Source organism: Plecotus auritus, assembly GCF_963455305.1.
Source record: "Plecotus auritus genome assembly, chromosome: 3".
In the NCBI taxonomy this organism is placed as follows: domain Eukaryota; kingdom Metazoa; phylum Chordata; class Mammalia; order Chiroptera; family Vespertilionidae; genus Plecotus; species Plecotus auritus.
The window spans coordinates 173503788-173518671 of NC_137772.1; the positions used below are offsets into that span (position 1 = coordinate 173503788).

At 47.8% G+C, this 14884-nt stretch overlaps 2 protein-coding genes across 8 annotated transcripts in view; both read left to right on the top strand.

Moving 5' to 3' along the window:
- The window catches only part of LOC308243413 (cyclic AMP-dependent transcription factor ATF-7), a 109311-nt gene extending 103204 nt beyond the window's left edge, over positions 1-6107 (top strand). For 6 of the 7 annotated variants that reach the window (XM_080658914.1, XM_080658908.1, XM_080658913.1 and 3 more), the window contains one exon: positions 5217-6106. In XM_080658914.1, the coding sequence (XP_080515040.1) occupies positions 5217-5434 (218 nt within the window). In that variant the 3' untranslated portion in view covers positions 5435-6106. Of the gene's footprint in view, positions 1-5216 lie in introns of all 7 variants that reach the window. The other variant, XM_080658909.1, reaches the window with a different exon arrangement.
- Positions 6108-14138: 8031 nt separating this feature from the next.
- On the top strand, positions 14139-14834 carry NPFF (neuropeptide FF-amide peptide precursor). The gene is given in 3 exon segments (XM_080658915.1): positions 14139-14301; positions 14303-14508; positions 14620-14834. Coding segments are annotated over 3 exon segments (348 nt in total). The 5' UTR covers positions 14139-14277; the 3' UTR covers positions 14738-14834.
- The last annotated feature ends 50 nt before the right edge of the window (positions 14835-14884 follow it).

A 14884-nucleotide genomic window follows, 5' to 3' on the forward strand; every position in this document is an offset into this window, starting at 1 on the left:
TTTTGGCTGCTTCCCTGTGTTTGTTTCTATGTACTGGGTAGCTGCTAAGTCTCCTTAAGTTGATAAAGTGGCCTTGTGTGGTAGGTGTCCTATATGGCCCAGTGGCTCAGTCTCCCGTCACCTGAGGTGGATGCTCTTGGTGCACCCCTTTGTGGGCTGTTTGCACAGTCTTGTTGTAGTTAACCCTTGATTGCTGTTGGTATCACCGGGAGGAATTGACCTCCAGGCCAATTGGCTGTGATGACCAGCTGTGTCTACACTGGAAGATCTATTGTGCAGGAGACACCCTTGCTTCAGTGGGGCTTTGGTGCTCACTGAGTCTGCCCCTTGAGTGTATCTCTTATGGATGTGAAGAGTTGTTGTCTGGATAGTCTCTCTTTGACCACTGGGTACTCTGGCTCTTGGATCTCCCAGGAGGTGCAAGGTCAGCCACTATCTGGGGTCGCCCAGCAGGAGCTACAGAGACATCTTCAGATTCCTCTTCTTTGTATGGGGTTTGGAAGTGTCCAGACGAGGCCCAGCTGTGAAGTAAGGCCGGCTGCTGCTGCCACAGGGCCCTGGGCCTTCTTTTGGAAGCTCTGGGGCTCTCTGACCCAGCTGCAGTTTGACAGGTTTTAGGCGGAAAAAGGATAGGCCATTCATATGCAAAAGCTGATGGGAACAGCTTGGGTGGGGTTGTAAATTGTGTGGGGTGGGGTCTCTGGGAATCACCAGGGCGGAGCAAACAGCAATGGCTGCCAGAGCAAACAGCCCTGCCCTGGAAAGGTCCCCAGGTCTCCACGTCCTGCGCCCCATGCAGGAACAATGATCTCTGCGAGCCCCTCTGAGAGAAAGCCGCCCTCGCATTCCTATCCCAATGCCAGACAGTCCAGTTTCTCCCCATATGTGTCTGGGTCCCCCAGAGTCTCGCCCAGAACTGGAGTTCAGAGCAAGTGGGAGCTTGTATCTCCCTCCCGGTTTAAAGAGCAGCACATCCAGGTGCCAGCACTTTCCGGGCCTCCACACCTCTTACCAGTCTCAATGCGCTTTCTTCACCTCTCTAGTTGTGGAACTTCCACTCAGCCAGCTTTCCCACGGTTCTGGGTGGTAGTTGTTCTGCCTTTTAGTTGTAATTTTGATGTAGTTGTGAGAGGCAGCAAGTATAGGTGTTTACCTATGCTGCCATCTTGGTTCTCCTCATTGATGTTTCTATCTCTCCCTCTCCCTTCCTCTCTCTGAAATCAATAAAAACGTATTTTTTAAAAATTTTTAAATAGTAAATGCTTGGGAGAAAAAAATAAAACATGAAGAGAAATATGCAGGGTTGAAATTTTAGATGAGGTGGCTTTTAGGGTTTTTTTGTTTGGTGTTTTTGTGTGTGTTTTTTGGTTGTTTTTTTTGAGGTAGCTTTTGAATAAAGACCTTAAGGAAGTGAGGGAGCTAGCCATGCACTTATGTGGGAGAAAAGTACTGCAAGAAGAAGAGCAAAGGCAAAGATCCAGAGTGGGAGCGTGCCTGGCATGTTCTAGGACCATCAAAGAGGCTGCGTGGCTGGATTGGAGGAAATGGGCCTGGAGGCTAGTTGGAGATGAGATAGGGAAGGTAAAGGGAGCATCTTTGTGGGGGGCCTTGTCAGACATGGTGAGGACCTCAGCTTTTACCCTACACTGGGGATCATCAGAGGATTTTCAGCAGAGCTGTGACATGACTGATCTGACTTACATGTGGACAGGATCACTCTCAGTGCAGGCTTCAAGGGCAGAAGCAGGCAGTCCACTCAGGAGGCTATTGCAATTTGCACAAGAGTTGTTGGAACCTTGGAACCTTGGACCAAGATGGTGGAAGTGAAAGTGGTGAGAAGGAGTTGAATTCAGGACATTTTGAAGTTAGAGTGACAGGGTTTGATGATGGGCCAAATGTAACAGTATATATGAGAACAAGAAGAATAAAAGTTACACCAAAGTTTTTGGCCCAAGCAACTGCAAGAATGTATTTGCCATTAATTGAAATAGGGGAAAGTGTAGGAGGAAATGAATTGGGAGGTATATTTGGAGCTCAGTTTTGGACAAGCTGAGTTTAAGAAGCCTGTCAGTCTTTTTGTTTGTTTGTTTTTGTTAATATTCACCAAGGATATTTTTTCCATTGATTTTTTTTAGAGAAAATGGAAAGGAGGGAGGGAGGGAAGAAGAGAGAAGGAGAGAGAGAGAAACATCAGTGTGCGAGAGACACATTGATTGGTTGCCTCCTGCACACACCCTGCTCAAGCCTACAACATGGGCATGTGCTCTGACTGGGAATCGAACCACCACCTCCCAGTACATGGGACAAGGCTCAACCAGCTAAGCCACACGAGCTGGGCAGAAGCCTATTTGTTTTGAAGGTGGAGTCAAGCAGACAGCTGGTTACATGGGTCTGCAGTTCAGAGGAAAGTCTGCAAGATATGACGATGGGAGTCAGCAGCGTATAGTTCGGTTTTTTTAAATACATTTTTATTGATTTTAGAGGGAGAGGGAGAGAGAGATGGAAACATCAGTGATGAGATAGAATCATTGATTGGCTGTCTCCTGCATGATTGGGGATCAAGCCTGCAACCTGGGCATGTAACCTGACCAGGAATCAAACCATAACCTCCTGATTCATAGGTCGATGCTCAACCACTGAGCCATCATGGCCAGGCTAGTTAGTTTTTAATGCCATAAAACTGGATGAAATATTATTGCCAAGGGAGAGCCCATAGGTAGAAAAAGAGAAGTCCCAGGGCTCACCCCTGGGGTACTACAGCATTTGAGGTCAGAGAGATGAGAAGGAACCCACAAAAGTGACTGAGAATGAGCAGCCTAGAAGGTAGGAGGAAAACCAGCTGAGTAGCTGAGTGTGGTGTTCTAAAAACCAAGATTAAGTGTTTTACAATGTGTGATCAACCATTTCAGAAACTTTTCATGAGCTAAAGCAGGAGTGGGGAATGTCCGGCCCACGGGCCGTATAGGGCCCACGAAATCATTTGGTCTGGCCCTGCCAAGGCATTACAGGTGAGTTAATTAAATGTTTGGGACCAACGATAGCAGACTAATTTTTTTGTTATTGTTGTTAATCCTCACCCGAGAATATTTTCCCATTGATTCTTAGAAAGATGGAGGGGAGGGAGGGAGAGAGAAAGAGAGAAACATTAAAGTGACAGACACATCAGTTGATTGCCTCCTCCAAGCACCCCAACCAGGGCCAGGGATCCTGCAACCAAGATACGTGCCCTTGACTTGACTCGAACCCAGGACCCTTTAGTCCACAGGCCAACACTCTATTCACTGAGCCAAACCAGCTAGGGCAGCAGACTAATGTTTTTCCCCCCGTGGAAAAAAGCCCTCTTGCTTATTTGATTAAACAAAAATAAAATAAGCTGCATAAGAACAATTTTAAAGTCCAAAGAGACACCAACTTTGTTTTAAGGCTGCAGTAGCTGATACAGCATCTCTTTGCTACCTTCTCCAGACTTCTCTGTGGACCACACTGATACATTCAGAAGCCCGTTAGCCGAAAAAGGAGTTTTTGAACACTTTCACATTGTTTCTTCACCTGCTCATTGCCTGTCATGCCTGTGGCCTGCAGTATAACATTTAAGATGCAAAGTAAAAATCCACAGGGTTTAATGAAAAACCCCACCCCAAACAAACACAGGTAGCAGACTAATTTTTAAGTTGATAATTTTGTATGGCTCTCGAATGATGTTATAAATATCCAGATGGCCCTTGGCAGAAAGGAATACAAGGGTTGAGTATCTATCGTTATGAAATCTATATACAGTAAGTTTTCTACTCAATTCCTATAAGAACTCTGACATGTAGTCATTCCATTAAACTACTTATTTGTTACAGCAAAAATGTATGTAGTTCCTGCTGTGTGATGTAGACATTATAGTAGGTATTTAACACAATACAAATGAGACACTGTCTCTACCTCTGAGAGACTCGGGGCTATGAGGAGATAAACATGTCAACCTGTTAGTAGGGTAAGCACAGATACCCCTGTTAAGAAAGCCCTTAGACTGGGAGCTTCCTAAAGACAGGGCTACCGTTTTATTCTTTATATACCCCAGTGTCCGGCACATGGACGATGCTCATTAAATCTGTGATGAATAAATGAATGTGTGCTCTGAAAGCACAAGCAGTGAAATAGTTAATTTCCTGAGTGCAACAAAGAAGGCTTCACAGATTCTAAAAGAAGAATTCTTCAGGTCAAAATTACAGCTAACTATTGGAAGTTTTCCCTCATTCCACACACCTCTATTTAAGCAGCCCATCGAGGCTGTCAGCCATTTAAGAAAGCTCCTTGACTGATGAGCAACATGGAGTTATCAGTATGCAGTTCAGATATTTGTGTTTAGTAAAATATTATTGTTACATTAGGTGGAGTGGCATAACTCATCGTAAATATTTTAAATCAGTAATACCTAGCTAAGTAATAGCTTGGAGGGTAAGCTCTTTGGGGTTTATTGTGTTAAGTGAACCTTGGCCAAGGACTAATTATTTATGACATTATTTGATTGTAGCTTGATATTTATTAGGCTTACCTATGGTGTAACTACATTCTAAAGGAATAGAAAAAAGAATGAAATGATTCAGTTCCTATGGGAATTAATCAGAAAAGATACCTAAAAATAAAGCTATTTTAAATCACCTGTAGTCCTGGTTGGGGTGTTCAGTGGTAAGAGCATTGACCCATGCATGAAGCATCACAGCTTCAGTTCCTGGTCAAGGGCACGTACCTGGTCCGGGTGTGTGCAGGAGGCAACCAATTAATGTGTCTCTCTCACATCAATGTTTCACTCTCTCTCCCTTCCATTCTCTCTTAAAAAATCAATGGAAAAAGTATCCTTGGATGAGAATTAACAACAACAAAAATCACCTTTAAAAACATGACTAAGAAGACTGTTCCAATAGGGTAATGAACTGCATACAAAGACCTAGAAGCCAGACAGTATAATTAGCATGTTGGGGATTTGCTTTATTGGAATAGGTAGGTTAATTTGTTTAGCTTTTGTTTCCCTTCTCACGGCTTACTGCTTCCTAGCTCATTCATAGCTTAGAAGCCAAAATCTGGGAAGTTTTTCCCCCATCAAAAAAAAGATAGGCTTCCTTTTCCTTTGGTCTGCTTCAGAATTGTGGCAAAAGGTAGTTCCGCCTGTTTCCCCATTCTGTTTTCTAACCACTTGCTCTCTGCTATTTGCTCTCCTTCCCTGGCAGAAAGCCCCAAGGAAAGCTCGGAGCCGACGGGTTCTCCAGCCCCTGTGATTCAGCACAGCTCAGCAACAGCACCCAGCAATGGCCTCAGTGTTCGCTCTGCAGCTGAAGCTGTGGCCACCTCAGTCCTCACTCAGATGGCCAGCCAAAGGACAGAACTGAGCATGCCGATACAGTCGCATGTGATTATGACTCCACAGTCCCAGTCTGCAGGCAGATGATGCCTCCCCTGGTGGAGAGGTCCCCAGCCAGAGCTCGCCCGTTCAAGAGCCAAGAGAGATGTCATCTTATCCCCTCCCATCTGTCTTGGACATGGCAGTATGGGGGGGAACTGTGTGTTGTGAGTAAAGGACAGATGTGGGGCTTTTCTCTTCAGCCACATGGTCGTGTACGTTGACACCTGTACTAGGAGCCTCCCAGCCCCAGAGCCACATAGATCATCCCCTAAGGGGGGGTTTCTGATGTCCTCACAGCCAAAGGCCCTTCAACATGTTCTGAACAGTCAATCACCCTTGCCCATGCACCTGTACTTCTCTCTTTTAACACTAACCCTTGCACTTCTAGGTTTCAGGTTTCCCAGTTTCCTCTCTTCCCAATAAGCCATAACTGTTACCTTCTTATTCCTTAGCAGCATGTCACTACCTGCTAGGTAGAGAGAGCCAGAATTGATGGAATATCACCTGCTGACCCATCTCCAGCCTCCTCATGGACTCAGGACATTGTGTCCCAGTAGCTGCTTATATCCCTTTTTACCCATCCAAAATTCTAGCCAAAATATTCACTTAGGGAGATTGTAAAGTTACCTTTGATGTATGAAGTAGCAATATTTTTTCCAGCTCTTCCATAAACTTTAGTCCTTGATCCTATTTTCTACCAAAACAAACAAAAACCCCAAAAAAAAAGGAAAAAGAAAAAAACAAAACCCCAAGAGTTCTAGTCCTTTTTAATCTATTTCCAGAGCTATTTGGATACCACATTTTGTCTCTTGAGTTTTCCCGGTCTAGTGGTGGGCTCTTTTCCACTTCCCACTAAGCCTTACAATCTCACCTGGTGGCCTTATTAGATAGGGCTTGGTAGTGAAAAGGGGAAGAGCCCAGGATCTGACTGGCTGACTCCTCCCCTCCCCACTCCATCCTTCTTCAGTCTAATCATCAGGTCAGGCAGGAAAGCTTGTTCCATCAGGTTAATGGAGTGACTCTTTATATTGTACAAGAGTTGACTGACCAAAGCATGCATATTCCTTTTGGTCAGCTTTCTGCTTCTGCCTCTCCCTCTTCGTTCTCCTGTCCACATGAATGCCTCTCTCTTCCACGGCTGGTTCAGATGCAGCCCAGGGAGGCTGTTCCTCACTTTCCCCCATCTCAGCCTCACACATCTGTCTTCTTCCCTGAGCCAGGGTCTTGTATTCACACGTGTCCCACGCCCTCTGGATCTACCTTCTTTCTCTCAGCAGGCTCGTGGCCTGGCCACTAGGCCTCTCTTCAGTTCTCTTCTGCTTTTGGCCCCCTGGATGCAGTGCTTCTCCACAGGCCAACCCCCAGGACTCAGGCATCATAGCCAGGGGCCTGCAAGGGTTTTGAGTACAAGGTTGGATGGGGGGGGCGGGGCAGGTGCAGTACTGAGCTCAGCAGAAGAGCCCTGCTTGTTGAAAGGTCTAGCCTGCCTGGGAAATTGGTGACTATTGCTCTCAGCCATTCTTACTTTGAAGAGTTGGGTTACAGAGGAAGAAATTCATCCCTCTGGTCTCTCTTTCTTCCCCATGAAGACTTCTCATCTTCCTTTGGCTCTGAACTATGCAATTTCTACCAGGGCCATAGGAAGCAATCCAAAGCCAAGGGCCTGTGGATAGGTATGTCAGCTTTAGTAGCTCTTCAGTATGAAACCCTTCCAATTGTCCCAGAGCCGCCACCTGCCATCTGCCAAAGCCAAGAATGTCCTTTTTCCATCTCTCTTCCTCCATCTTAAACATACATGCAGGTAACGTCCAGCTTCCTTTGTTATTTTGTCTTCCAAAATTGGCTGGCCTAGGGGAGGAGGAAATGTTCTCAGCTACAAGATTGCCATCTCCTCAGAGTGATAAACTGGTGGGCCAGTCAGGTGACATGTTCCACTGCATTGTTTTTAATCTCCCCTTTCGGAGCTGGTGCTGAACAAGCCACACCTGGTGAAGAGAAAGGAGAAACGTGGTTTTCTCATCCTCTACCACCCGGGACCCAACAGGAACAGCCCCTGAGGTGACTCAGATTAGCAAATGGCAAGGCAGATGGTCAGGATGCAGGTTTCCGCCTCCTGGGACTCCACTCGCCTGTAAAATTCACAGCCATAACTCGTGCTGGGGCTCTCAGACGCCGCTCCCCGGGCTCTTCTGCTTTAGTTTTGTTTCAGTTTTTTATTCTATTGATTTCCCACCATCAGCCTTGCCCTTAAGCTTGACTGAGTTTATGGCTCCTAAGGAGCCTTCATAAGACCCTTCCCTATTTTCTTCGCCCCTCGGTCAAGTGTGTTTCAAGTGAAGAATCTCACACAGGCCTTGCCTCGCTGCTGGGCGCTGGAGGAGGCTGTCCTGCCCATCTGCCCCTGAGTAGGATGGCTCATTTACGAAGAGGGTCTCAGTTCGTTTCTTAACCCCATGTCTAATTCTCATTTTCATCAGTGGGGAGTTAGCAATGGGGACCTAAATGAGGGGCATTGACAGAACCTCAGTAGAAAAGCAGCAGTGACTTGAGGAAGGGGCAGGACGAGCCTCCAGACTGCTCTTCAGTTAGTCCTCGGTCTCACTAAGAAGACAGAGCAGTTGCTTACCGTGAGCCTCTCTTTTATCAAGGGGAACGTCATCGACCTGGTCCTCGCCGCCAGCCGTGTGGCTGCTCTCCCGTGCCCTTTGCCTTCCAGACTCATCTGCACCAGAACCAAACATCATGGAGGGTGTTATTTAGCCCTTCTTTAGGCCTGCCAGGGAGCCCAGGGAAGACACTTCTGAAAGGAGCTGGGGTATGGACCCTAGGACTCTTCCAACTGAACACAGGACTCGGCCTCTCACTTCACTCCAAGACACAGCTGCTAGACATGCAAGCCATAAAGCAGGGGTGGGGAACCTCCAGCACACAGGCCATTTAAGGCCCATGAAATCATTTGGTCTGGCCTTGGCAAGGAATTGGGGTGAGTTAATTAAATGTTTAACCAAATACAGACGGCTAATTTTTAAGTTAATAATTTTGTATGATGCTATAAATATCCAAATGGCCCTTGGCAGGAAAAAGGTTCCCCACCCCTGACCTAGAGAAAGGGGCCAGAACCAGGTCTGGTGTGCAGTCTGCCCCATTTCCTGGAAAGCATGCTTAGAGTTGAAAAGTCTGAGAAGCTTCCCCACATCTAGGAGAGACAGAAAAGGAGGAGCTTCTTTACTTACTCTTTCCCTGTTGGTTGTGTGCCCCAGATCTGGCTTCCTTCAGCTTCTTCTCCTCTTCTTGGCCCTAAGACTAGACCATGTACTCTCAGTGGTGGTAAAAGAGGTGACCTAACTGAACCTCACCTTGTGGCCTTCCTATGCCTGTTGTGCTGTTCTTGGCTCCTTCCCTGATTCCCTGCCCCCCAGCACCACGCATAGACGGGGTGCTTAGTCATAACCAGGCCTGTTTACAGCCTGCCCACCAGGCAGACACAGGTATTCTCCTCTGGCTTCTGAGGCCCATGTCCCACACTGAGGGGCTCCATTAAAGGTGCTACCCTGAGACAGCTCTCCCCCCAAAAGTTCTCCCTTTCTGTCATAACTTCCTTTCCATCCCCACGTCATTATTTTCCATTAATATTGTACATTGTATACACAGGAAGGAAAAGTATTGTTTTTTATTTCATAACCAGTCTGTTTAGAATCCAGTCCTTCTAGCTATATCACATATGCCTTTGTTGATGTGCTCTTTATGCTTTCTTTAGACTTTGTTTGACAGGGGCGGAGGGAGGAATAAGACAAGTGAGGATCCTCAACCTCCCACACCCTAATCTCCCCTCAGAGTACAAAACTGTTTCTGTTTTTGTTTACAACACACACGTGCACACAGATACAAATCCCCCCTCCCAGGGGGCTGACCCAGCTGGAATGAGCATAGGTGGCTGCTGGCCACCATTCCCACCCTTTGTACCACTTCATTCATCTCTTTTTGGGAAAAGAATGAGAAAAGGCTGGGGAGAGTAGAGAAGGTCAAGGCAGCTTATGTCCTTTGTAGAGGCACGTTTGTATTGTAGCTGGTAGGGTTTGTTTTTTAATGGGGGCTGGCAGCACAAAGATACCTTACCGGCATTAGCTACTACTGGTGAGTGAGGTTTTAGCTGTAAGAAATGGCTATGAGCACTGGTTTCATTGACTTTCTCTTAGGGCGATGGTTCTCAGAACATGGTCCAGGACTAGCAGCACCAGTGTCTGGGAACTTGTGAGAAATGCACATTTGGGCCCCACCCCTGACCTGTTGAATCAGAAACCCTAGGGATGGGCTCTAACAAGCACTCCGAGTGGTTCTTATCACACTAAAGTTTGAGAACCACTGCCCTCGGAGCAAGCTGGGAAGTTCTTGTAGGGTGTCAAGACTATTTGAGTACCATCCTCTGCCTTAGCACTAACACATGTATTTTTCCATTTCCTCCAGTCCCTCTCTTCACCCCCATTAAAACAACAACCACATCATTCATCTCGAAATCTAGGTTTATCTTCGTCCTACTTATCCCTAAAACCTGTCCTGCATCTGTCTGGGCAGATGTGTCCCATATTCCCTTGCAGACTGGTCGCTCCACACTCTTTGTTACAGGAAGGACCAGCTGGAGTTTAGCTGTTCAGTTCTCACACACACACACACACACACACACACACACACCTTCAGGCCGGGAGATGAGCCTCCAGCCCCGGCAGCAAAGGCTGCAATCTCCTGATATACTATCTGTTGAAAAGAAAGCAGTGTGTATCTATGGTTATATCTCTGCTCATCTGTATATCTTTGACATGTAGCAAAACCTCTCCATCTCATCAAGGAACTCCACTGGGGGTCTGAGTCTCCCCAGTGGTGGACTTTGACAGGTGGGAGCATGCAGTGCTACAGGCTATTTTGTTACAAAACCATGGTCTCCCTTTCCCCTCAACCCCATTCAGCATGACCCCTGTGAGCAGGCTCACAATCTCCCGGGAAGGGGCTGAGGCAGAGGCTTCGCTCCATTCTCCCTCACCGTCCCTTCTTCCTTTCCCCTTGCCACTCAGCAGTTACCCCCAGCCAGGCCTTCCCCCTCTCCCTTGCCCTGACATATATTGTGCCTTATTTATGCTGCAAATATAACATTAAACTCTCGAGAGAACCACTGTTATGTCTGATGTTTCGATCCTCTGATCTACAAGTCCCACTGTCACTCTTCCTGGGGACTCATTGGGCTTTCACGTCTGTGATCTTCCTCACTTTCCCATTTCTTAAAACAGAAGGAGCCGGGATTCTTACCCTTCCTTTTTAGGCAGTGAAGACACAGTCTAGACAAGGCAGTGGCTTATATAAATACATAACACAACCGAAGGCAGGGCTCAGATCTGTGCACTGCCCTGGGGACAAGGGCCCAGAGCATCATGGGAGCACTCACTAGAGGAGGTGTGTGCTTTACGTGGATGGGGGATGGGATGGTGTTTGAAAGCAAGTGTCCTCTCACCTTTCAGTGTTTTGTACCCACCCGCTCCCAACAATTTTTTTAAAACAACAAAAATAAGCCCTATCTTCAAGAAGTGTCCAACATGACGGGGGAATGTGCAGAGACCAAAATAGAACCTTTGTATGATTGTATAAACGCTATGGTCATAGGTGGGCGTTGGTTAGAGAACAGGTGAGAGAGTTCTCAAGAAAAACAGGTAGCACTGGCCATTGTGGCTCAGTTGGTTGAGTATCGTCTCATGCAACAACAAGAGGTTGCCCATTCAATTCCTGGTCAGGGCACATGCCCAGGTTGTGGGTTGTGGGCTCGATCCCCACTGAGGAGGGTGCAGGAGGCAGCTGATCAACGTTCTCTCTGTTTCTCTCCTCTCTCTCTAAAATCAGTAAAAACATATTAAGAAAAAGAAAAGAAAGAAGAAGAGGTAATGCCTAGGAACCATATGGAGTAAGGAGGTGTACGGCAGTCACTACTAATTGCATCAGTGTATTCCTTAGTAACTATCACAAGCACGGAGAGTGAGCCGGCTGAAGAACTCGACCAGGAGATGGCAGGTGTCTCTGGGTTTTCCCAATAGGAGAGAAATTAAGAAACTGTGGCTGGTGTTGAGTTTAATTGACACAAATAGGGAGACTGAGTCTCCTTAGAAGTAGGAAAGGCAGTTGTGGTCTTCATTGTGTTGTGGTCAGGAACACATGGAGGGCCAGAGAAGGGTCAGAAAGGAAGTTGCTGAAAGCCAGATCCTGAAGCCAAGATTAAGAGGTTTGGGAGGTTTGGGATGAGACTCTGAAGGCAGGGCAGTTTCCCATGATAGCAGAATTAACCTCTTTCAACGACTAACCAGAGGAGACCAGTCACCTCCATCCTGAACATAGGAAGCCAGCTAAATCAGCTCATTTCTTGTTGTAGCCTCAGCTCAGATAGTGTTGTGCTTGGTGATCAGAGACTAGTAGAGGGGAAGCAGCAGGGTGGAAAACATTGAGTGCCTGTGCTCATGGAAAGCTAGATGCTTTGCGTCACTCACTGTTCATAGCCATCTCTTGATAATAGGAGTAGTTGCCTCATTTTATTGATGATGAAGTGAAGTTAAGGTTAAGACACTTCTCCAAGGCATACAGTGAAGTGCCAAGAGCTGGGATTAAAATTGAATTCTGTCGGACCCCAGAGCTGTTCTTTGCAGTGCTCCACCCACCTTTGGACTTATGTGGGGCCAGATCCATTTCCCACAGAAGAACCATCTACCTATGGTCTTAATTCTCCCCTTTAAGAAGTGGTGGAACTGCAAGATGCAGTGGTGAATGCCAGGTTCTGTGCTTGGGACCAGCGTGAGACAAGCTCACAGAAAGGCTCCCCTCGCTTAGGCTGCATTAATAGAAATGTAAATGTAGTATCTAGAGCATCCAGATCAAAACCTGCTCTAATCTACCTGCCCAAAGTGCAGTTTGGTTTACAAATGCCTTACTTTAAAGAGAAATGCCTCCCCTTGAACAAAAAAAGACTATAGGGTAGAATGAAATGTCTTCAAACCTGTTAAAGGCTTGCATACATGAAAGAATGGAGAGATGTTCTGTGAGACTTAAGAGGCAAACTAGGTGGAGGCCACAAGGAGACGGAAACCAGCTCAGTGCAAGGATAAATCTGCGAAGACTCAGGATTTGGTAAGTTCCCGGGACTCGGGTGTGTCAGCTCCTCACAGCTAACATTCTGAGGACGCTTGCTCTGTGTCAGATCCTGTGCTGGATGGATGACCAAAAGTAGCTCAAATAATGCTTGTCCTAGGACAGTGGTCGGCAAACTGCGGCTCGCGAGCCACATGCGGCTCTTTGGCCCCTTGAATTTTTAGCAAAGGCCAGCTTAGGAGTACCCTAATTAAGTTAATAACAATGTACCTACCTATATAGTTTTAAGTTTAAAAAATTTAGCTCTCAAAAGAAATTTCAATCGTTGTACTGTTGATATTTGGCTCTGTTGACTAATGAGTTTGCCGACCACTGGTCTAGGAAGTAGTTTTTTCATGTTGCCATGTTCTGGGTGAAGAAACTGCAGTTTAGAGGTAGACAGCTTGCCAAGGCCGGTCACAGGCTCTTTACATCATGGCACCTCTCCAGGATGGCTACAGAACTATTGGGGCGAGTGGGGGGAGGGATCCTAGGATCAGAAGGGAAAGGGCACCAGGTGACTTGAAGGACCCCTTCCTAAGAAGCAGTATTTCCCAAGGCTGGATTCTAGCCTCGCACCCCAGTAGGTCAGAGCCAGGCAGAGGCGGGGTGACTAGAGTGAGATGGACAAAATCATAGTCCAACCCCTGTATTCTGCCCCTGCCTTTCTGGAACTCCGTAGAATCAGGGCCCTAGGCACCTCCATGCACCTGATCCTTCAAAGAGCTCTAGTCCAGAAAAGGAAATGGCTGGACCTGACTGTGTGGAGCTGTGGCCACAGGGTGGCAGCAGTACCTCAGCTGCGGGATGGCTCCCTAGCCCCAGGTGAGGCAGGTCCTAAGCAAGCAATTGCCCTCTAGTGAAGATGGGGTCCATCTACAAAGATTTGAAGCAATCCCCACTCTGAGCTCCCCACTTTCATTTTATTCCCTTCTGCATCTCACTTTTCTATCCACAGGCAAATCTCAGAGTAGTGGCTGTAAAAGGCACACATGCAGAGGTGTGAGTGAGCTGGGTGACCCTGGCTGCAGCCGTTAGGGGAGGGACCCTGGTTGGGTCATCCCGGCCAACTCTGACCCTAACTCTTCTCCCCACTCCCTCTGTTCCAGGACACAATACCTAGCCCTTCCTGACAGGGGTTTCTTTATGCTTTTATTCTACAAGTTAGAAAAGAGAGGAGGAGGTGATCAATTGGAGCTCTCCAACCTGTTGAGGGATTGGGGGTTCTTAAAGGCCCTCCAGGGCCTGGCACTGACAAAGCATCTGCAATTAATGATGCTTCTCGAGCTCTGGAGACAGGATTTATGCATCTAATAAAGTCTGTAATTCCAGGCTTAGGGGCTAGGGCCGGAGGCTGAGAGCAGGAAGTCCCAGAGGGGCCATGGGCGGGGATCCCAGGGGCTCTTAATGGAGTCGTGCATTTCCATTGCCTGCTCTAGATTCCCCCTCCAGCTGCGGTGGGGGTGGCGGGCAGGGGGACAGCAGGTATAAGAGGCAGATGTGGCCGTAGGAAGGCAGATGACAGCATGGATTCCAGGCGGGCAGCAGTGCTGCTGGTGGTGCTGCTTTTAATAACAGACTGGGGCCACGCTGAAGGACTAGGGGGCCGGGGTGGAGATCAGATCTTCGTGGTAAGTTAGCCACCCCTCCCCACATCACTTTTTCTCTCTGCCTCAGCATGGGACTTGTGCTCTAGGTTCAAACACTTGTGGCTAGGGTCTTCGTTTGAAGAAATGGCTACTCAGCCTCCTACAACTTAGTCACTGGAAGCCACATCCTTCCCCTACTGACCTGAATGTCAAGTCTTTGCACATATCCCTGCTGGATGTCCCTGTACCACAGGAGGAAGACACCGGACCCCGCACACCACAGGATGCCGAGGCTCCTGCGTCACTCTTACTCTCCCTGCTCCAGGCCATGCAGAGACCCGGCCGGGGCCCAGCCTTCCCGTTTCAGCCCCAAAGGTGAGTCTGAGAGGGACACAGGCAAGGCAGGGGCCAGGGGGAGGAGAGAGGGAGGGAGCTAAAGAAGGGGGGACTGGAAGGCCCTACAGCTGAAGATGGATCTCTCCTAAGGTTTGGCAGAAATACCCAGGGCTCCGGGAGCAACGAACGGCCGAGTACCCGAGCTGGGGCAGGGCTGAGCTCCCCGTTCTGGAGCCTGGCTGCCCCTCAGCGCTTTGGGAAGAAGTGACATGTCATCCCTTGATCCATCTGCATGCAAGGCCCACACCCAAAAGTGCCATGTGTCCTCCCTCCCCCCTCAAATAAAGCTGCCTGGCTTCTGAATCAGGTGTCTGTGTCTAAGACTTGATGGGGCTGGGAGGGAGCCCATGGCAAG